At 41.8% G+C, this 24,445-nt stretch overlaps 1 protein-coding gene across 3 annotated transcripts in view; it reads right to left on the bottom strand.

Annotated features, from left to right (window-relative positions):
- Positions 1–24,445, bottom strand: part of znf407 (zinc finger protein 407) — a 152,610-nt gene that overhangs the window by 39,530 nt on the left and 88,635 nt on the right. For 2 of the 3 annotated variants that reach the window (XM_025911592.1, XM_025911593.1), the window contains exons 6-9: positions 20,876–21,042; positions 12,272–12,355; positions 9,811–10,009; positions 3,956–4,134 (exon numbers count right to left, since the gene is read on the bottom strand). In XM_025911592.1, the coding sequence (XP_025767377.1) occupies positions 3,956–4,134; positions 9,811–10,009; positions 12,272–12,355; positions 20,876–21,042 (629 nt within the window). The remainder of the gene's footprint in view (positions 1–3,955; positions 4,135–9,810; positions 10,010–12,271; positions 12,356–20,875; positions 21,043–24,445) is intronic. The other variant, XM_005450654.4, reaches the window with a different exon arrangement.

Below are 24,445 nucleotides of genomic sequence, written 5' to 3'. Positions count from 1 at the left end.
GTGTATTAAGATCATCACTTACAAGGCCAGGCCTCCTCTAGCCCTCTACAGTAGCCATCCATCATGCATTATTAAGGAAAATAGAATCTGCATAAAGCAGCAACAATGCCTTGAAGAAGTTTATTTATTTATTTTATCTTTTTAGGCACTAAGCAGCAGATCCTCAGTCGCTGTTAGCTAATTACAAAGCATTTGATCTCTATGCCCCCAGGATGTGCAATTACAACCTTGGTTGAAAATTAGGGAAATATTTCACAATTAAAAATAGTGGGATGAAGACGCTCTGACAAAGCTAATGGCGACACCTCACCTGTGCGTGCACGTGTGTGTTAAATGTAGATTTTCGGTGCTGGACTAGACACGAGGCTGTTTTAACAAAGCTAATGCCCGGCAAACACAGCTGACCTCGCTGGAGGGAAATTAAAAAAAAGAGAGAATATACCATCTCCCAAAGCTGAAGCAGACATGCCATACTTGCTGAATTTTAACTAAAAGAAAGTTCTAGTCAAGGGGTAATTTAGCAAAGTCGCAGCACTCTTGAGTACCTGTAGCTCCAGTTCTGCTCCGCTGCTATCTACGCTTAGATCACACAGGCGTCGCCACTTCTTTCTGGCATATCTCTGCGCATATCGCGCAAGGAAGACAATTGTCATTACCGTTTTATTAAAATGTGTCCTATCAGCAACATTTGCACATCGCACATCTAACCTTCCTTTCTTCCTTCCTTCTTTCTTCCCCTCAAATTCTAATCATCATTCCCCTCCATCACTAGCTGGGTCTAATTCCCTCTCTTCCTTGGTTTGCAAAGGACCTCCGCTTTCATCCTCGAGAAGGGCTCTAATTCGAAGTGCGACGCTGAATAAAGAAGGGGGGGAGGAGAGAGAGAGAGTGATATGGAAAGACAGAGCAGCGGTGGAGACGTTCGGGTGTCAATCAATCCGGCGCGAGGGGCTACAAGGGCCCGTGACTAGGGTGCGTTTGATCTGTGTCTTTCAAAGAGAGAACAGCAGGAAGGGCCATCACAGACGATTTGCCTCTCGCTGCTGGCCCTGGTGCCACTCTGACAGAGAGCAATCACAAGCAGGTTAATTCAACATCTACCTTCTTAATCTTTTCTTCCCTGTCTCTTTCTTTTGGTCTCGTTCTGTCTACTTAGATGAAGAATTGCTCCTTCTGCTACCACCTCCTTTTCCCCTCTTTTGAAAGAGGGAGAGATCACAAGTGTGCTTTCAGTGCCCTTTCAAACCCCCCTATAGTCTGATGGCTTTGGTCAGGTAAAGAGTTGTTGATTTTCCCGAACTCCTACAATGCCGTATTTATGCGTCACTATCAGAGGGCCATGTTTCATAAAACGGTAATAGATTTATGATGGCAGAGTGAGATTGGTAGTTTCCTTCAAAAAACTTTGCAATGGAGGACTTTTTTTCTGGGGTACGAAACACCATCAGATGCATTTTTAAATATTTTTCTGTCATTCTTTGGTTCACATCTGTGGTGTGGCGTGAGCTGAATGTGAATGAGAGTGTAGCGATGACATCTTGAAAATATGCTGCTTAACTTGACTGAAAGAGGAGGATGTGTTCCCTCCAGATGACTGAAAGGCGACGCACATTCCAGACAAGATCTGACCTTCGGCAACTCTGAAATCCGAAACCCACACTGTATGAAGCCTGCTGTAGCACCGGCTTGGACACATAGAGAGAAATGTCCTTTACTTGGCATAAATGTTGTGTTCTCATATGGCTCAGCAGGTCATTCGAAGAGAGACAAGGATATAAAATTAAACTGTGAAAAAGTCTTCTCCATCAAAGGTCAGCCATGCATGAGGACAAACAGAGGTGAGGGGGATTCTGGGGTGAAAGGGTAAGAAGAGACATAAAGGCATGCTTTGGTTAAAGGTGAGAGGGTACAGAGCATATTAAGGGAAGCGTGTTTAAAAGCAGCTGAAGGTAAAAGGTTGAATAGGGAGGTTAGGAGGTGGAAGAAAAAGAGAATCAAAGACAGAAGTTTGTCCTTAAATTTGACAAATGGAAATCATAGCAAGAATAAGCCTGTTTCAGAAATTCAAAACTACAAACTTTTCAAGGACACCATCCAAATCCACTCAAATTCACTAGGAAATACACCACAGTGTCGCCAGAAGCAAGCCATTTTCCAGTAATGTCCCTGACTGGCCTTTTCTCCCATGGTGCTCTCCTCCAACTCTAGTGCCTTTATGTAAGGTCAGAGGGATAACAGGATAAAGGCTGTCTTCTCTGCTCCTCTGAAGGACAAGCACTCTGCCGATTGGATTTGGTGGCCTTCAAGGACAAAAGGAAGAACACTGGGATACAAAGGAACCAATAGAGGAGGAACAAGATTTCATCTGTCACTATGGCCTGAGTGATTGGCAGGGATGGCTACAGCAGCAATCTTTGAGCACTGTCTTTTTGTGGCTGGGTGCCCTCCATCAGTACTGAATAAGAAGACTCGATCCACTGACAAAAAAAGCACTCAAAGAGTCTGGAAGATCAGACCTCCGTGAAATAAAAGAGCATAGACAGGTGCTATAGAGGGAACTAGGTGGTTTAATTCAGCAGAATGACTTCAAATGTTCATTTACAAATTTGTGTGTTTGTGTGTGATTGTGTGAGTGAGTGCACATTAACATGGAAAGCAGAAGAACAGAAAGGCAAGTTAGGAAGGGGACGCGGCCGATACAGAGCACTGGTGAAAAATCTGAAACTGCAAAGAGAAAATAACCTGACAGTTGCATGATGTCAATGTAGGGCCACTCAGTGGTTTGAATGTAAACATGATGTGAATCATGTGCTATGGCCTTTGCAGTGATTGGAGCTCAACACAGTCGAATGCCTATAGAAGGTTTTTGAAATGCTCTCCATTATAATCACAACACCGAATGATAAAAGGTCTTTTGGAAAAAGATGTTTACAAAGATCAATATCTGTGTCTCCTTATCCCCAACCAGTCGCAGCAGATAGCTGTCACTCCCCAAGGCTGGTTCTGCCAGACCTTTCTTCCTGTTAAAAGGCAGTTTTTCCTTCCCACTGTTACCACGTGCTTGCTTATCAGGAGTTGTTTGATTGTTGGAGTTTTCTCTGTATTACTGTAGGGTCTTTAACTTCCAATATAAAGCAGCTTGAGATGGCTGTTGTGATTTGGTGCTATATATAAAAACTGAATTTAATTGAAAACTGGTTTTCGACCCAATGATGTTGTGGCATCTTTTTATTTTTTAACCTATTTGCTGACTTGTCTTTCAAACGCTTAAGCTCCATGTTCTACAAATGCATCCACATGCTTAATGGTAGCCTCATGACCTCCCTACCCATGTTAGGATGCCCCACCCATTGCCTGTTTTTAAAACAAGTCTTAAAACGAAATTTTATTTCTTGGCTTTTAACTCAGGAGGAGTTAAAATGGCGTTTTCTTACTTTCTATTCTATTATTGTTCTCTGTTTTGGTACTTTGTACAGCACTTTGTTAAACTTGTGTTTTTAAAAACTGCTTTATAAATTAATTGGATTGGATTAATACTTAATACATTTAAAAAAGAAAAAAATAAACAAACATCCTTTAACTTTCAGCTAAGCAAGTGGAGCTGCACATCACCAAAGAAACCGCAGAAAGAATGTGTGCAACTCAGGAAAGGCACTGCTGGAAATAAGTTCAATCGACCTTGAAACACAGAAGTGTTCAGAATTTCTCAAAGGCACTGTTGTTTTTAAATGTAGGGACACTATGTTCTTAGAAGTCCTTTTTGTGTTTTTGTTTACTGGGCACGGACATTTCAGATGCTGTGGAGGGGGCACTACGGACCAAAATAGGGGGTACAGACGGATGTCAGGCTAGCTGCCATGGTGCATTAGTGAATTCTGCTTCGCCGCGCAACAGAATCCTTGATAATATGGAAATATCTGTGAAACACTTTATATTTCTTTTAGCAACACATTACCTGCATGCAGGTAGGCGAGGTCTGGGTTCTCAATATCAGGGTGATTGTCCTTCAGGTGGTTGCGGAACTCCATCGGAGAGTTGGTGGCATAGTTACATTTGGGGCAGTTGTACATCTTCACGCCCTCGTGTTTTCCCGTATGGAGTATGTGCTTTCGGATATTCTCTGCACAGTTGGATCTAAGTGAGAAAAACAAAGATAAAAAGGCTTAATTCCATTTTGGAATTAACAAAACAAAACAAAAAACGATAGAATTAAAGATGAGAGTCATGAGGGAGAAAACACAAGATCAACACTTGGCAACATTCCCAAAGAAGGTTTGCTGTACTAACATTTTATTTATCTGTAATGATGTAATGACACACAGACACACATGGACACACATCACACAGTAACACGCAATAAAATAAAAAAAAATCAAGCTGGGCTTTGGAGCCTGAGAGAGGAGCCATGTTTGGACTACAAGAAGCACATGACTAAAGACTCTTTTATGAACAGCAAACGCACTTGTTACAGAAACAATATTTACATTTTGTAGATATGTTTGATATTCTTTCATGCCTTTATATTTTACTCTGATACTTTTTTTTCTTGTAGTTTTTCAGCTGTTTGTGTAACGGTGCTGGGGACAGCGCCTGCTACAAGACCGCTGTGCATCTAGAGGCCCATTGCATGCATTACAAAGATATGTCTGAAGGCATCTGTTATTCAGTATGTATCATTTGCAGCTGTATGAAAGCTATATAGGATTAGTGGTGTATGCCGTGTGTGCCTGAGTTTGTGGGTCTCTGGGCCGGTCAGATAGGGCAGGGAGCTACTGCAGGGTATACGATGTAACTATGTCAGCCCAGAGAGTCACACACAAACCTCTGCTGATTAATGACGCTGCCTGACCTGCTCCCAGGCTCTATCTAAACCTGCCCATAGACACACACAAACACACTCACACACATAAGTGAAGCTCTGAATGATTAAGACAAACATGCACATACATACATATGGAATACAGACAAATAGAAAGGCCAGTTTGAGCCAAAATAAAAACAATAAATCTCTGACACTGCTACACAAGTTCGAATATACAGACATGAATCCGTAAACACACACAAACGCTCGCGCATTTAATGCATCATGCAAGCAAGCATGTGCGGTGTAGAGCACACTTTCGCACACAATCATGTGTTGATGGATGGGGCACTCGTGCTCAGTTTGGACCTGACATTCTCGGACAGTATAATACGCAATTACTCTCCCTTATCACCTTGGCTGGGACAATAAAGCCTCACAGTACCATAGCTCACACCAGCCAAGGAGAGAATTTGTTTTCACTTTTGCAGAGACACCTCTCTCCATCATGGGGGCCATAGTCCAGCTTGGCTCCACTGCGGCCTAACAAAAAAACAAAAAAAAAAAACAGAGCGGGCCCTCACTGGTGTCTGTTTATGCTGCACAAAACACATAAGGACCAGCCAGCAGTGAACAATGAGGGCTCTTCATGAGGCTGAAGACCATGTTTTGGATGCAGTCTCAACAAAAGAATGAATAAAACACATTTTGAGAGCGTTGACCCAGAGCACTAACAAATAAAGAAATGTCTGTTTGGCCAGTGGATTGTAGACGACTTTACAGATGAGCACTCAGGAGCCTCTTTATTACCTACACACGGTCAACTGCTAATCACAAGGCACCTAGACATGGTCAAGACAACCTGTAAAATTCAAACTGAGCATCAGAATGAGGAACAAAGGTGATTTAAGTGCCTTTGAACATGGTCGCTGGTGCCAGACGGGCTGGTGTGAGTATTTCACAGACTGCTGATGTTCTGGGATTTTCCCACACAGCCATCTCTAGGGTTTACAGAGAATGGTCCAAAAAAAGAAAATGTCTATTAAGCACCAGATCTCTGGGTGAAAATGACTGGGTGATGCCAGCAGTTAGAGGAGAATGGCCACACTGAAAGGAAGGCGAACGTAACAAAGGCATACAGATAACTTTTCTGAATCCCCAACATGTTAAACCTTGAAGCAGAAGACCACACTAGACCTGTCAGCTAAGAACAGGAAACTGAGGCAACATTTTGATGGTAGGTTCAGAATTTGGTGTAAACATCATGAAAACCTGGATCCATTTTTTGACCTTCAATGGTACACACTGCTGGTGGCAGTGCAATAATGTGAGGGATATTTTCTTGAAACCCTTCTTAAGGCCTACCTGAGTATTGTTGCTGACCATGTCCATCCCTTTATGACCACATTGTACACATCATGTGATGGCTGCTTCCAATGGGAAAATGCGCCATGTAACAGAGCTCACTTCATATCACACTAGTTTCTTTAACATGACAGTAAGTTCACTGCACTCAGATGGACTCCACAGTCATCAGATCTCAATCCAATGGAGGACCTTGGCTGTGGTAGAACAGGAGACTAACATAACAGGCTTAAGGCTGACAAATCTGCAGCAACCGTGTGACGCTGTCATGTTAATATGGACCAAAATTTCTGAGGAATGTTTCCAGCACCTTGTTGAATCTGTACCATAAAGAATTGGGGCACTTCTGGAGGCAAAAGGGTGTCCAACCACGTACCTGCAGCATGTGCTTTATAAACTGTGTATAGGGACTGACCTTAGTTGTCATTTTCATATTTTATCCAACAAACTGTCAAAAAATGCTGTGATTACTTTCTTATCAGCCTCACAAGCAAAACAATAACAGGTTCACAGACAAATCACGGCCATCTGTTGACTTATCATTGGCATAGGGAAAAAAAAGAACTTTAAACTGTCTCATGCTCCTAAATTAACACAAATGATGCTGTTAAAAAATGCATTTAATACCAAAAGTGAGCTGATTTCTTATTCGAAAGCGGGAGCATAAATAGATAAAATTTGAAGCGGAGCTAAAAGGTTCTAAAGAGAGCGCGGGTGGATTCCTAGGGGGGCCATGCTATCTCTCAGATATGGTAATGGCGTAATTGTCATATTAAAACAACACAACGTGCGTTTAGGAGTCAGCAGGTGTCACAGTTAGTGAAAGCCCACACCAGCCCTCCTACTATACACTGTATTAATTAGTCCAACGCTGTTTCAACTTCCTCCCCCACCCATGCACTCACCATGGGAATCAGCCATACTGATGCTCATCGGATACATCACCCCTTCTCTGCCACTTTCTGCTTCTCCCCTCTCTCTCTCCCCTTTATTTAAGCCATTTCCATATTCCTCCTCCCAAAGACTGTATGGTAATGGGAGAGGTGTAATTGAGAGGCGCTTCGTTAGAGGAGATTTAAATGCGCTTCTTTGTGTGCGTTAAGAGTTGTGGGGGGTGCAGGGGCTGTATTTGGATCATTGGTGCTATTTGGATTCTTATTCTGCCAGGGAGGCCCAGTTATCATCATTAATGCCTCTCCCTCCTCCTTCGTCTCTCCCTTCACTTTTACAAGGTCGCAAACCTTCCTGCCACTGACAGCGAGCGTGTCGTCCTCAAAGCCGCCGTCGCCTTGAATTGGAAACACTGCTTTAACAGGTAGATTGAAACATGAATGGTGCGGCATTCAATAAACAAAACCAGCCCCACAGTCATGGCGACGTGGCAGGATTCAGAGGCTACATATCAATTAGACTGTTTTAGATGCCACTGTGACTTTAATGAGAAAAAAAAGAGAGTGGGGGAAAAAAAATCCTCCTCTTTGTGAGCGATAAAAACGATTTCTTAAAAACTAAAGTAAAGAAGTTTCGCAGCTTGCATAAACAGCTGCAGAGTAGTCAAATAGACATCATTAATTGACAGCCCAGGACTCCCGGTGCAATATCATTAGAATATTTTTACCACTATTTCCCATCTATAATTATCCCCCCTCTATTATCTATCTCTGTCTGAATGGTAGATGAGTGGCATTTGATAGATCATTTACTCCCTGCTCATTTACATGCATTTGAGAAGCAGCCTTGATGGGGATAATACTGCATTAAGTGAGAAACATAGCTGCCATTTAACATGGGTAATACAATACTGCAAATCAGATCTATGCTGCATCTCTAAAACAGATACATTTTCTTTGGGCAAGAACTGTCAGTCACCTAGCTGCTTCATTATTGCTTCAATATTCAATATTGCTCTATGGCTGCATCCTATATATTTCATAAGCCCTGCTTGTATTACAAGGTAAAACGTGCTAACTCATCTACCAGCTCCTTATCACGGTCAGGCCACGAGAGACGTCACGGTTTTAAACATGCATTCAGACAAAAAAAGCCAAGCAAAGACGGGACCCCTCACGGCTGTCTAGGGCCCCACGCATTCAATTCCTCATCCTCACATTAGCGAGCCCAGCAGGGCTTTTCCACAACGTCCCTACACCTCCCTCCCACCTTTCTTCCTCCCTTCGGGACCTCTCTGAACCCTCAGAGGCCACCAAAATGTTAATTGGGCTTCTAATTTACTGTTTCATTTGCTGCTATCTGTAACAATCATTATGTATCAGTGAAGGATCACAGGTCTGTATACAGTATCTTTCCCACTGTGGGGTTCAATCAGTGGAGCGGTTTGATATGAGTTTAAAATTTAAACAAAAGTAAAATGTAGGCTTGAGGATCTTATAAAATCTGATCCTTATGTGACTCTTTTGCATGTACAGCCACTGACCTGATGAGAGTGACCTCTGTATTTTTATAGTGCTGTGTCTTCAGTGTGCAAAATTTTAAGCAACAAAACTTAAAAGAACGCTCCTATCATTAAAATGAAAGACAGTGAAATCTAACTTTCACACGCATTTTGCTCAAAAATAAATGTTTCACCTCGTGACGAAACTTAGAGTCAGGAGAAGAACGAGGTACATCACACTTAATGCTAGAAACTACCTAACAACAACAACAAAAAGGTCAATCTGAGTGTTGAGCCAATCAATCAGGAAGACAATACACTCACTGGTTATGTTAACAAATTAGATTAAATACAGGGCATAACCAAATATAAGCAGGATTTATCCTCTCAGAAATGAAACTTAACTAAACTTAAATTAAACAATAAAAGACCTATGCTAGTCGCTTCCTAAACGATACCCAAAAGAGACGTTCCGCAATAACTTTGGACACCGGGAGATAAAATCCTTTGATAATTGCTGAAGAATAGCCTGACTGCAGCTATTACTTCTCAGTATTTCATCCCCCCCCCCAAGTTGAACTGAATACAAAAGACAGATGAAATGAGTCAAGTGCTTCACTACGGCGGAGCAGGTATAGCAAGCAGCTGAAATGACTTTGTCACAGAGAGGAAAAAAACGAATGAAGAGTACATCTAAAACCAATGATGGGTTTGAGATCATTCCCTTTCACACTCTTCTGCCACATCCTGACGGGGAAGCGCGGGGTGAGAGAAAGACAGAAGGGGGGAGGAGAGGAGAGAGAGACAGAGAAAGATCGAGAGAGATGGAGATGTGCAACGCCAGCCAAAACTTTTTCAATTTCACCGACAATTTCCTGTGTAATTACTGATGCGGTATGATGGTGTTTTAATGACAGGGACCTGCCAGTGACAGTGACATTGTGTGTGTGTGTGTACGTGTGAGGGAGAGTAAGAGTGTGTGTGTGTGTTGGGGAAATCTGGCTGGGCCTGTTGATGATGGCAGAGTGATGAGATGGAGCCGTGCTGTGGAGATTAGACCTGTCTGCCCTCCACGTCTCCCACCCACCCGTCACACACACACAGATATACACACACACTCAGAGCCACTAGCATTAACACCCCACCCTCTCCACCAACCCACCAAACTACCCCACGATGCCACCTGCTATCTCACCAACACACACACCACACTCTTACAAACCCACCCCCCACATCCCCATCGTATCCCCACCTATCAACCCTCTGATCATCAGTGCCACGGTGGCAGCCATCAGCGCCACCAACCGTGTGGAGGTCAATGAGGCGGTACCTGTAGTCGCACCAGGGGCAGCGGTACGGTTTCTCCCCGGTGTGAACACGTTTGTGCCGTGATAGGTGGGACTGCGTGGTGGAGGCGAAGTTGCAGAGCTTACATTTGAAGGGCCTCTCTCCTGTGGGTGGAGAGATTGAAAAGATAAGAGACACAGACAAGACAGCAGTGATGAGACCGCAGTGACCCACTAATGTGAGCTAAAACAAACATGCATACATAGAGAGATAGCAGGTAGCAGGATTTATCTGACAATGGGTTTAGGTCCCTCTGGTGCTGCAAAAAAATTTAAATTAATAACTAAATATAAAATGAGGCGCTGTGTTAAACAGAACTATACAAAGACTGAACACAAGGTTTTGTCAAATGTTGTATAAAAGCTGCGATTTTAAATCAGTTAAACATATAAGGGAAAAGCTCTGGCAGGGTTTGCGTCTGCTGAAAAAGGTCATTTAAGGATGTAAGTGGAGAAAGTATTCTTATATTTTTAAGTAAAAGTTGAATAACAATAAAGGCTGGAATTCAAAGAAAAGTCACTTGTATAAAAGCATATAATATAATATAAGGTTAATGGTAAAACTATGTCTACAAAAATACATAAGTAGTTGAATTGTAAACAGAGTTAAACACATATTTTAGATCCAGCTGAAATGTGTGTTCTGTGAGAAGTGGAAGTATTAGTTGGTTGTAGTGCTGCGTTTTCAACCAAATCAGTTTATCTATCCGTGGGACTGGAAACTTATGTATGGATTTCGAAAAAATATGATGAGTGAGATTTTGATGGTTATCCAGATAAGGATTTTTACTGTTTGTACTGTCATTTCCGTAACTGAAGCACGACCATTAATCTAACAGAAATAGCATATGGGCTGCACAGCCAAAGACCTATAAAGAACTCTGAAAACACACACAGTGGGTATGTGTGTGGTACAATGAATGAGGGTGGCCCGGTCTGATGAGACATTTACACAACAGAGACACCTGGATGGTTATTGTTCACCCAGGGAAGAGGTAGAACCCGCATGAACTGTGCTAAGAAGGCAAGTTGACGGAGAAAGTGGGACAAAAAGTTGGACCCCACATTTAAGTGGACGTCACTTTAAGATGTACCACTTACCTAAACAATGCAAACATACAGCCCTCCTATTAGCAGGCTACCAAACTGCAGACACTTTTTGCATGGCTTAAGGAACACGAGGAAAAAGTCAAACAGTTTATTTGGACTCAACTTTCCCCAGATCTCAATGCAATTCAGTATTTAGGGAGGGGGGTGCCCTGACAAAATTTGTCCTATCCACGAATACCTCACTTCACAACTACATGAGTAAAAGGATCTGCTGCTAACATCTTGGTACCTGATACCCTCAGAGGACTTGTTCAGTCCATGCTATGATTGGTCATATCTGTTCTGGCAGAACCAGTGGGACCTACACAAGACGGGTATCTTTAATGATGTGGGTTATCATGTTTGTCTGGAGTGTAAGAATTAAAAAAAAACAAAAAACACTTTTTTTTTGTTTTTTACTTGTAATTAATTTTATTTGTGGCAGTTGTGTATTTTTGTTTTTAACGTGACATTTAAAGGAACTTTGTTATGTCCACTGCTTCTTTGGTACTGCTTCAGCGACATTTATATATTGAGAATAAGATCAGCCATTCACTTCTAGTACATTTAGTGCATGAGAGGAAATTGGAAAAAGACACAAAACACCTGAACAAAGCTGCTTGAGGAGACTTCAAACACAAAAATATTCATATTAGCATTGGTCTTTAAAAATCTGCATCTGTCAAACCGAGGACAGTCCCTTCATGTGAACCTGTATCTCCACAGATTTGGACATGTGGCTAAATCAGTGGAATTGACACGTGTCAACGTGGCAGAGGAGGACAGAAATTGGCGGTTTCAGGGGGGAAAAAATGGCAGCAAAACTGAGGAGCAAACAAAATGAATAATGAAAACCTAAATGAATATTTATAACAGGATTCTTGATCCTTGGACGCCTGCCAGACAATGGCTAAGAACAGTATTTGTTTCACTATCTCAATTTCCAAAAAAAAACCACTCGTTATTGACAGCCTATCTGAAAAATGCAATTTCCCTAAGCGACAGAATGACATGGTGAAATGATAACTGAAATTAAAAATCTCAGATTCAGTCAGCCACACTGGTACACATGCCTATCACTGACAGCAGCATGTCACAGTGATGCGCCTGTGTGTGAGTGTATGTGTGCGACCGCAAACGGTTGCCTAAACTACACGGCTGCTCGGATCTCGGTGTCAAACACCTTCTGACATGGTGAGGGCATGAACACGTAGGAATCAGTTTGTGCGACAAGACAAGTTTCCAACACGAGTTCAGGGTGTGTGAGTCGGTGCTTACCTGTGTGTTGGCGTCTGTGTTTGGTGAGGGCATGTCTGGTGCCTCCCGCAAAACCACACAGGTCACATAAATAAGACTTTTCTCCTGCAGAGATAGAGAGTGAGAGAGAAAGATAGTGCTTTAGGGATATCAGTGGTTGTGAAAAACAGAGTGGATGAGAAACCAGAATTATACACGGGCAGCGAGAAGCTTAGCAGGGAAAAATATTTTGCTTAATTTGCTTTTGTTTTAGCAGAAATGCTCTCATTCAAACGCAAATCACATTCAAGAGATTAAAAAATGGTTTAAAGATTAATTTCAGTCAATTAAAAATTTGAAGCTGAAGCAATTAAAGAGGTTCAGAACAAAGCCAAGGTTTGCCATACCACCTTAAGTGAACATAAAATGTACACAGCAAAAAAAGCACTTAAAAGCTCATCTAAATCTGTAAAAGCAGGCATCTGCTGGTAGCTATCTGTGAGTACACCTGAAACACCATATAGTATTCTATGTGTTTTTAAAAGCAACATAAAACAACAAAAATTGCTTATTTTTCATATCTGAAAATGCAGAAGGACATCAAACCTTTACGATCTGTATTTAATATGTGTATTTAGTCTGTTCTGTATCATTCTTTAAGTGAATGCCCATTTTTTAAAACTTATTTTGATATGCTAGGAATGTGAAGTCACTTAGAAAAAAACAAAAAAACAACTGTGGTTTTACAGCTGGTTTCATTCACTCGAGCATGTTAATCTACACCGTTGATGAAACTGATCCAGGTTTCAGGTGTTTTCCTTCTGTCTGCCTCAAATCAAGATCAGCATAATTAATCTGTCCTTTAATTATACTTTTAATCGCTTTTAATTTTAATACTGAATTAACACGACTCAAAAAACGATCCAGCTAAACAGTAAATTTGCAATCTCAATTATCACAGGGTGGTACTAAGTGAAGGGTTGTTGAATTTGATTTATGAAATCCCCTGAGTGGAAAAGTTTGGTGCGGGGAAAGAATGAGCAATCCCGCTCTCGGTGAAAACGGTAGCCGAGGAGCCACTGAGCAAAATCTGAGAGCTCAAGTTAAGACAAAGAGGAGAGAAAATGGTTCGACAGGGAAAATGTGTGAAGTGGGAGAAAGGCAGAAGGCGAGAAAAGAAGAGACAGACTGAACAGATGAGCAGAGGGTCTAGTTGGCTAACAGATGAGCCAAGCAGAAGTCACAGATCACTAGTGTATATCCATCAGAGCTCTCATAGCTAACTAATTCCTCCAATCAGATGGATCCGTGTAAATATGTCAAATGGGGGACGGGAAATTGCCAGTGTGGTTTATTGACTGTGATAAAATCTGAAAAGCACCGCTGAACATAATTACATACTTGTCAGAGCCATAAAAATTAGCTTTATTATCAATGGGATGGTTTTGTACAACTTCATTTGGGGGCGATGCCTTCCAGATGGGGAGCACAGAGAGCTTTTTTACACTCCTCTTCTCTTCTCTGCATCTGGCTCTGTCATTAACAGCATGATGGTCTTTTCTCTCTCACATTCCCTCTGTCTACCTCTCTCTCTCTCTTTCTCTGTGACTGCCATTGCACACAGCCAGTCACACACTCCTGCACACACACACACACACACACACACACACACACACACGGCAGAAACATTTGTGATAAGATGCACTCGGGGAAATGCATGCACGCATTTAGAGAATGGACACAGATGTGTATGCAAATCCTCGCACAAATCAAACTGCATGCGGTGTGATATATGTCCATGTTGTGTACCTGCACATGTATGAAAACACTGCGGGCGCCACGTCGCCCATTTTAGCACACACGGTACGTGCAGCTGAGCTCTCCATCACTTAAATATTCAGCTAAATGCTGATGTTGAACTCGAGCTCTCGCCACATACTGATAACACATTTGGGTGACTCTTCCAGCTGGGCCTCAGTAGTGCTCTGCTCCTCTCCTGCACAGATAGCAGCTTTCACTGAATCCGCAGAGACAAAGCAGCCTCAAGTTTCCTCTATTATACCCATTTAAAGCCACTCGACTGTGAGAAGAGTTTTAATGCAGTGCCACTTAGAGGGGAGAAAAACAGCCTTAAAAAAGGTGCATTTGTTCACCAATTCATACAGGTTCACTTTTCAGTCCCTGTGTGGATGGCCTTTAAAGGAGCAATGTTTTCATATAAATGAATGTCCAGTCTGCTTTTTTTATGTAGCTACACAAAAAAGAAAACTCTTTGTATCTGGTGTTCTAATTACCTGAAAAAACCGAAAAGATTCCTCGAATTTACAAACGCATTATAGAAGGCTCTGCAGAGCAAGCTTGCAGGACAAGCTGAATCAAAGTATCGCAGTTCTCTATAACATGGATTCTTCATGATTAAACACTGTACGCAACGAGACTACTCTGCTTTGGTATCTTTAGCATGAGTTTAAGAGTCAAAAAAGAAGGCATTAACCTTCACTTGGTATGTGCAGTGTGTTTTGATCAATTTGAAACATATGCAAAAAAAAAAAAATCAACAATGATTCTGTATCAAGCACCACAAACAGGACCCACACAGACCTCTTGAAAAACAACCACAGCTGTAATTGTGAAACAAGTTTTTTTCTTTCCCCATCTAGCATCCTACTGATTGCAGAAAACCTGGGTTTTCAAGGCCTTTGACTATAACGAATAAATAAATAAATAACACCTATATTCCACGTGTCTTTAAACTCTACATGAGTTACTAAGCATCTCGATCAGACCGTTTCTCCCCATCAGAATAACAGCGCGGGTCCCCTCCTCCGCCCTCTCCATCTCTCATTACACCCAACGCTACAAGACCCCACCACAGAAAAATCTATAGCCATCGATCCCTACGCCCAGCCGCCACAATTATTCTTGAGGAGGAAACGTTGGCGATAAATTACATGTGCGCTTTTCATCTGTTGTTCTGCGGGGTGGAGCACTTCCAGGACCAGGGTGGGGATGGTGAGGTGGGGTAGTTAAAAAAAAAGTGACACGTTGCTATCAACATTGTAAGATCTGACTGCTAAAAGCAACATGGACCTTTCAGCCACCTCGTAACCTTGAACTGACTGCAAGCATGCATGACTCGGGTTAACCTTTGCCTTTAATAGGTACACTAATGACTCTTACAACTAAAAAATTCACCTTAAAAACATATCTGTATCCTTTACCAACTTCAACTTTGGATCTAGCCTCAATTCATTTGAGACTGTGAACCCTGACCTCATACATCAGTCCTGAAGGCCAGATATACAAAGCTGCAAACAAATGCAATTCAAGTCACAGATCACGAACAGCTATGCAACTGAGTGTGCACAAAATCCACACACTAAAATGTCCTAAAAACACAGCTCCCGCTAATGCATTTGCACTGAGAGCCCTTAAACTTTTTTTTGGGCTATTTGAAAATAGCTATCACTTCGTCTCCTTTGTTCCCATGGTACACCTCAACTCTCCGCCCTTTACTGGAATTAAATACGCCTTATTGCGAGACAATAAAAGAACTTTGAAGTCAAAATATACAACCCTTCTTTGCATGTGTGTGCGGATACATATATATGTGTGCGCCTGTGTGCGTTTTAAATAACCCCGGAGGAGTCTGCATGCAGCTATAATTGCCTCCCTCATTAGTTATGTTTTAGCAGGAGCGGATGGGAGGGCAATTAATTTTACCGCTTAATTTTTGACACGGAATCCGCTGTTGTATTGATGTGCTCGCCATTTTGGGTCTCATTTTTCAGGGAAATTAATTGACAAAGTGCGAAGATTTATCAGCATATCGCCAGATTAAGCGACAAACTGAAGCAATGAGGAAATCAATTGTGGCCCTGTCGCTGTGTCCAGACCTCCTCTATCCACCCCACCACCACCACCACCACAATGCCCAAGAGCCTGGGAAAAACTGGGTGGGTCGGATTCAGTCCACTTATTTATTTTTTTTGAGCCGCTCATTCATCAGCCGTTACAAATGACCCTGGCGGCTGTCGACCACTAGATCCCCCCATCCACGCCCTCTACCCCCCTCCCTCGGACTGGTCTGTGAGCAGGGAATGATTAACATAAAAAACACACAAATCAGAAAGCAACAGTGAGGCAGGAGAAGGAGCGCAGAGATTTTAACTTTTCTTAACCTGTCCTTTTAGGGAGCGGGGCTCGGTACGTCACAACCAGCAACTCTATCCATGGGATCCCACTACCTTGATTTTGGTCATCTAGACGTTGCGTTTTTTAGAGGGAGAAACCTCACCTGACTGCAGGTTTCCCCAACCTTATAAACAATATATTTGCATAATGGCCAAAACTAGCACCACTGACTAACAATGGTCCATGAAGTCAGTTTCAGGATCATTAATATGCAAATTTTCATGACCATTCATCAGTGGCCATGAGTAACAAGTCTTTCCCTTTTCTCGTATCCATGGGATGACAATTATCTATCAAGCAGATTTTAACGGCTGATATCTTAGAAAAGAAAGCAGTCAGATAAATGATGTACAGGAGGGAAAAGAAGAGTAAGAAGAACAAAAGGAAATAAATATCTTAGGCAAGTTAAGTACCCATCAACTAACTCATTAGAGCCATTGATGACTTTCATGCCAATCACAGTTACAAGTTTGCAAGTAGTTAAAGCGAACCCTCATTAATAAGTACTTATTTCTTGTAGTCAGTAGAATGTTTTCACATTAAAGAAAGGATATGAGGTTACTGAAGCTGTTGGGAAAACACAGTAGGAAAGGTGAAGCTGGTGGTGCAGGGCTGGTGGGTGTGAATGTTTCTATTTTGAAGCATGTGTCTGAAAAATAAGTATTGTAAGATTTAGACTGACTCTGAGATCACTAATGAAGTTTATGTTGAAACTCCAGCCACTTCTCTCTGAGACAGACACAGTGGACAGAGGCAGGAAACGCAGGCTGAGTGTGAGAAAAAGTTTTTCTGGAGTTAGAATTAAAATTAAAATTAAAAAACAAAAATTAAAAACAAAACAAGATAAAGTAGTCTATGTGCGGTCAACAACAATTTAGTTTGCCACAAAGTTTAAATTTGTCATATTTAGTGTAAACCTTGCTGTAGGCTGACAGAACTCATCCCCCTCTCTGTCCCTACCTCCAGAATGCAGGGGTGTGTCTAAAGGTGGCCATGGGGTGTCCACCACTGAAATTAATTATTTTAAAGCTTTAGTTACTAAATGTCTACCAGATTTCAATTGTTAAAATGGAAAAAGTGGTTAAAAAAAATCACTACAAAGCAATACTGAAGTCCAAAATAAGTTAAATAAAAGCAGGCTTCTCATTTTAAACCAACAAAAAACAAGTGACAACTGTTGCTAGCACATTTCAACAGTTGTAGCTAGCTAGCAAATAAAGAAAGCAACCTCTATGAAGTAACTTAAAACAAATGACAACTCTTAAAGGGTCTTCATATAGGATATGCTGCTAAAACGACTGTAAACAACTACACTATGGTGCTAAAACTCAAACAGGTAGGCTATGAGTAGATAATCCACTAAACTAAGTATCATCGCCTGATTTTGGTTTCTTGTATTATAAGTGTAATAAGGAAATATACAACACTAACTGGCTCACATCCAGTAAAAAATAGTAACTGTTTACACTGATTAGAGATAACTATCAACAGGAAGGTAGCCTAAAAGAAAGTCACTACTGCTGCTTTAATGAGTAATAACTCAATGACAACTACGCAGAGTGACTTTTGGTGTGCTGAATTATTGAAAATCCATCTTCAAAAGAGTTCCCTGAAGTTCGGAGAGAGGTAATTCTCTGGTCCTGGTGAGTGTTTAAGAAAACATGCTATTGCTAAATTATAATCTTGTCCTGCTATGCCAAATTATATTTTTTCAGAGGAAGGTTTCAGCATTACTCGTGAATGTACATGTTTTTGTCTTTGCATGCCATTTGATTGCTCAGCCTATGCTCAACCTGCCCATAGTGTTCCAATTTGATGCTCTAACTGCTGTTTTGAGCGATTACGAATCTTGTTTTAAGTGTTATAAACCAATCAAACACACCTGACATAAACCTAGTCAATCAAAACTTGTAACTGTGATGACTTTCCCGATGTAGGGATGCTTTGGTTTCTCTGTCCTCGCGTTGTGACGTTTAATTTTACACTTTTACAACTAATGAGCTACGTATCATTACACTCTGCTCCAGTGCAAACACAGCAGTTAGTCATCGTCCTGCGAGCCTCTACATAACCCAGATGCATGTACTCTAACTCACATCCCCTCCATTACTGACTGCTCTGTTCCCTGGGTAGATTAGTTCAACTTTTAAATCTCCTACTTATTTTATTAGTATTGCATCTTAGCCCTGTGAAGGAGACGATTTATAACTTTTAAACAGATCACACATATGCAGATAATATTTCAGTGTGTCAGGTTGGCTGCTGGAATGTGATTGCAATGATTGTAAAGTTGTAGCTAGCCGCCCTAACCCAGCACCAATTATAACTGGCAAAGGAGTGTCGGAGGTCACAGCAGAGCAAATTCTGTTAGCTTTTTTTGGGGCGTCGCTAATCAAGTCAGGTCTTGCTGCTGACTAAAATGAGGTTGTTTCAGGTTCAATCTTAATTCTCCTACTTTTATATTTCGTTTTTGGTCACCCATGATCTTTCAAGTTCCTATATTCAATCATCCCCCCTCTCAATCGCTTAACTCACTCTCAAGTCTGTTTCCCCCTGCCAAATTCACACAAACACACACACACACCACAGCATACCATCCCACACCTCTTCAAATGACAGCTAAGTGACAGTGTGACGCCAGCCACTTGATGGGGAATGATGAGAGCTGGAAACAAATGAAAATAAAACATCTAATTATGTCAGAGGCGCCTTGACGTTACATCACTGTTAAAACACATTTAAAATAACATTCAGCAAGCCTCGCACTGACACACATAGAAACCCATGCACACAGCAGGCACCCGTGACGGATGGAGGGCTCTCCTGCAAGCACTCAGTCAGGCTGTCAGGCCACTGGCTGCTGCTGCTTCTGTCATTGACTTAAAAGGGCATCAAGGAGCCATGTGTGGGACATTACTGAGGCCGAAGGGAAACTGCTGGGCTGCGGCATAAAGACACTTTCAAAGAAACTGACTTGGGCTCCTATCGAGGGGCTATTATTCAAGACAGTATCCTCCCACCGCCCACTGCACCATCTGTCCATCCAAAGTTTTTAGCAAGTTAAAGAAGAAAACCACACAATTCAAAGCAGTCCTAAAGTGTTCTTTACTGTATGTACAGAAATGAAAGGGAAGGATGGAATCAGAGGGGAAATGCACAATTAAAGTAATCATTCATCTCAGTGCAAAGACTCACTGGCTGGCTTCATCACTTCTAATCAAGCGATTCACTTTGTAGTGGAACAAGAAACCGGCTAAATTACTGATTAATGATTGGTTATTGGTTAGTTATAAAAAGTAGTTTCCAGGTGAGGTTAGAAAAGATCTTCTGAATTGCCAGTTGAATCAGTGTTGTATCCAAAAGCTGTCGATAAATAACAGATTTTTAAAGAAATGGGAACCTTCTAATTCCTAATGCTTCTCTTTTTGGATCAAAGGTTGGATACCTATATGAAAGGACACAGAATCATAAGTGGGTTTTTCCTGCTTTTTATTTTTCTGAGGCAGCTGCAGCTCAGGCAGTAAAGCAGGTTTTCCACTAATCGGAAGGTCAGGGTTTGATTCAATTATCGAAGAAAAAAAGCCTGTGGTGTAAAGAGCTTTCAGCGGTCAATAAGACAAGAAAAGTGCTACATAAATGCAGTCCATTTTGCATCACTGAAAAAAACCCATACACACAGGATTGGTGTAAAGCAAGGAAAAAAACAAAAATACTCTCGACGATCAGATGGACTTGATGAACACACACTCGCTGACCAGCTGGATTTGAGGAAGACACACTTGGCGACCAGATGGATTTTTGGGGAAATACACATGACAACCAGTTGGATTTGAGAACTACACACTACCTTAATTTCCACAACATTCGAGCATCCAAGTCTGGAGGATGGCACAAAACAAAACAAACACAAAAATTCAAACATCCCCGTGCTGTTTTGCTCGTCCCTTTGGCTATTAATTGGCCGATACAATATCATATAACAGTGACAGTCCTATCGGGTTCAGAAGGTGTGTTTAACCATCTAGCAAGTGTCTGCAAGAGCGCCAAGAACTAGTTCTCGACTTTCCCTGGATGTTGAAAATCAGTACAGATGGACAAGCTATTACCGGCCAAAAACTTGCGTATATTTATTCCAAACAAAGCTGTGAAGATTCATAATTAATGTGAGAATTTCACAGTTCACATAAACTTAATTTTGTTGAATAGCAGATAGCAGCTATAGAGGAATGAAAAAGTACATTTTGTCTGATCCAAGCATAGCCTTTCTTGATAAATAACCCTTTGTCCCAGACTCATAAAAGCACTGATTGCCTGTATATACACATATAAAAAAAAAAAAAGCTAATCCCATGAATTTTCCACTTTTTTTCCACCAGACTGTGTCAGTCAGTGTGTTTATGGAGGAGCAGCAGCAGTAATGGTTCACAGTGGAGGTTGCTAACTCGGTCTCACCTGTGTGGGTCCTGTAGTGGTCCTTCATGGCTGACAGGTTGAGGAAGGCGTAGTGGCAGGATGGCCAGGCACACTTATATGGTTTCTCTCCACTGTGCAGTTTCATGTGGTTGTTGAGGGCCCATTTTTCGCTGAAGGAGCGCTCGCACAACTCGCATTCAAACTTCCTGCAGGAGAATAAGAAGGGGCAGGTAAGAATGAAGAGGAGGAGAAGGAGGGGGTGAGGGGGAGAAACAAAGGGTTATTTACTGATCCCAAAGCTGACGCAAAACGCTAGAAAAATCCACCCTGTGAGAGAGGAAATGGAGGTTGCTGGGTAGTTGCACTCACAACCACGGAGCAGAGGGCCATATGATTGTACGCTGTACATCTACGCCCACACTCGTGCACACACACACACACACACACTCAACACACACAGAATGCAGCTGGCTGCTGGTGTGTCATGTCTGTATAAGCAGGCATTGATTTTTCTGTCCTGGCCTGCCACCTCCACCATTTATTCTCTGCTTTGCACCAGGGCCCAAAGGACTAGAGAAATTCTGTTACAGTCCACACACACACACACACACACACACACCCCGCAGGGCCAGTGGGGAGAATAGAGTTCACCTGTCCAGCGTCCCTGACCACTTAGCCAGGGCTAAATGAACAGTTAGCAACATTTTACCTCCCGCTTCATTCTCTCGAGGCTCTTGTATTAGAGCTTCCCTCCGCCCAAACTAATCGTCTTTTTTTGTGTTTTGTTTTGTTTTTAACTAACCGCTCACATCATCAACATCAGCGCTCTCACCTAGCTTTAGATTATCAGTATCAATCCAATGAATGTAAAGCACGATGTAGCGTTTGTTGAGGTATTTTGTTATAAAAGCCCCCGTTATGCAAATCAGGGCAAAAATGTGAATATGCATGTCATTCTGTCTTCGCTCTGGACATCTGTCTATTTTCGCACCCACGCCTACGACCGACAAAAGCTGCATGTTCGCTCTCTGTCTTTTTAAAAAAAAATTATTTATTTATTTTAAATCAGTGTGTAGGATGTTTGCACCTATAGTCATCTGCTGTGTTATTAAGCTTCACGAATAAAACACAAAGAAGTAAGAAAAAAAAAAACAATAGAAAAAGCCTGCGCTTGAATTAATCTTTACCCCCGCGCTATAATTTAGCTGCAGAATGACTAATGTGCGAGTCATAAACAAATGAAGTCGGGTTTTGGGGAGCATTCGTCTTGCAGCGAGGGCCATGTTATTTTAGGGAGGGCAGCTGTCTTTAAGTCCTGATTGTGTCGCTTAATCCCCGTGGTATCTGTTTCATAGCGAGCAGCATGACACTCACCTGAACAAATAATGACTCCGAGCAGCATGTAGCATGTGTCTGAATCAATAATTCAAACTCATACATCTTCCTTACTGGAAAGGGGGTTGTTGTTGGTGGTGGGGGGGGGCAAAGGAGAAAGAAAGGGAGGCAGGGAAAAGGAGAAAGGAGGGAATTAAAGCTAGGGTGGTGGAGGAGAGGAGAGAAGGGAATGGTGTTGGGGGGGTCCTGGCTTCTGCATCAATCTATATGTTCCATAAAGATGAGTCAAAATGTGATATGGGTGTCAACCTGCACCGGTTCAGACTAACCTCACGTTACCAGACAGGATGGAGGAGATTTAAAATGGCACCTTCATCACCTGGCTGTAAGTGCAAGTGCATTTATAAATAGTTCCATTTTCCTCTTGTTCTCATCAACGGACTTGGCAGGCATTTTATTTGACCAACAGATGTATGTCTGCATCTGCATTTCCTTCCCTTTCCTTCCTCTCTGCGGTATTTATAGAACAGCTCGTCGCCTGTGCCACCACGGGAGAGGTAAATAAGATGAGTGAAGAGATGCTATCTTTTATTGTAAGCATTATGCACAACACTCCTGCTTTATGAGCTAAACGGGCCATTGTTTATCACAGGGCGTAATCGCAAAGTCAGGCAGGCAGGCAGGCCTTTACGTGGGAACGCGGCATGCTGGGATGGAGGTAAAAAGAGAGAAAAGGAAGAGGAGAGGAGAGAAGATGGAGGAGTCAGTGCTGGCAGAGTTGACTATCAGTGGGGGTTTTGTAAGGATGAGAGGAGGGTTTGCGTCTGTTTTTATGGGATCAGATGGAGCGCTTTGATCTTGTCCCCGCATGTCAGATCCCGTCACGATCCACCGTCTCGCCCATACATATGCATACTGCCTCTAAACAGCCAGGCACCATGCAAAAGAACCACGGTGAAGGGAAGAGAGATAGAGAGAAAGAGAAGCGGTTTGGTGAATGTGTTTGTGTATGCATGCGTGTGAAAGAGCAGGGAAGGCAAATATGGGGAGAAAGAAGTAAGGCAAAGATGGAGGTTTGGAAATGAAAAATATTTGGAAACCTTTTATATGGGGAAAAAAAATAACAAATATGTGCCAATTCAGAGTCAACAGAACCCAACAGAGTTCTGAAACTCTTTTAAGAAGGACTTATTGGGCACAGAGTGTGTGGCTTCAGGAAATGACCTGTTTTGCTTTCAAACCTCCACGTTTATCACTCCTTAACCGGGACCCTTCATGCTCATTTCCTACTCCATTTATTTATTCTTGTGCATTGGAAGAGCAGTTTTATGTGATTCATGGTTCAAAATAATCCTTTTTTCTCTCATGCCAGAACTCAGTTCATCTACTACGCAAAACTAATTATTTTAGCTTCTCTTGCTTTGAGGCTACTTTCTTCTGATTGGCTACCTTTTGCAAATGGAAGGTTTGAACAGGTGGGTGGAGCTTCTCTGATGACAGCCAGAACTGTACACCTAAAGTGACTGCATTAAGGATATGCCCTCAGTGTATTTGATATAAAATCAAATACACTGAGCTACCTGCTATTGCGACCCCTTGTGAGCAGACACAAGTAGTTGCACTGGAACTTTTAGTTGCTAACACTTTCAAATGAAGTTCACAATCATGGTCTTTTCTCGCTACTTCGACTCAAACACCAAAACTTTCCCACACTCAAGCTGTGAACTCCAAAAAACGATTGGACAGGAATCTTCCAATACTTAGCTGGTTCACTAGTTCACTAGTGTGTCCTTGTGTGCAGAGGAGCACATGCAAAAAAATCTCAACACAAAGCAAACAAGTGGACAAAACCAGCCTGACGAGAAATGACAAAAACATGTCGCAGCATATTTGTTTTCCTCTTAACTCAGGCTCGTAATTTTACCATTTATTTTGTCAAGAATTCAGGTGACATTCTTATGTAAACAAAAACACATATAAGCGCAATACGCAACCCAGAGGCCAAAAGGAATTACACAACTAAATGGTATAATCCATCCATCTATCTGAGCTCATGTAAATAAGGTTTGTTTGTGATTGCGGCACTTGCGTTTCCAATATATGTTAACCATTAATCAGGTATTTTAATGTACAGATTATATTTGTTTCGTTCTAATCTTAGTGGCAAATATGTATTAAAGTCATCTTTGGATCAAAATAGGCTTGGTCCTCTTTATTCACTTACACTACATTAATGATTATTCACTTAATCACTTGGAAGAGAAATAAAATATA

Source organism: Oreochromis niloticus, linkage group LG11, assembly GCF_001858045.2.
Source record: "Oreochromis niloticus isolate F11D_XX linkage group LG11, O_niloticus_UMD_NMBU, whole genome shotgun sequence".
Classification (NCBI taxonomy): domain Eukaryota; kingdom Metazoa; phylum Chordata; class Actinopteri; order Cichliformes; family Cichlidae; genus Oreochromis; species Oreochromis niloticus.
The sequence above is the reverse complement of the archived record's forward strand: the minus strand, read 5'-3'. Positions and strand labels throughout refer to the sequence as shown.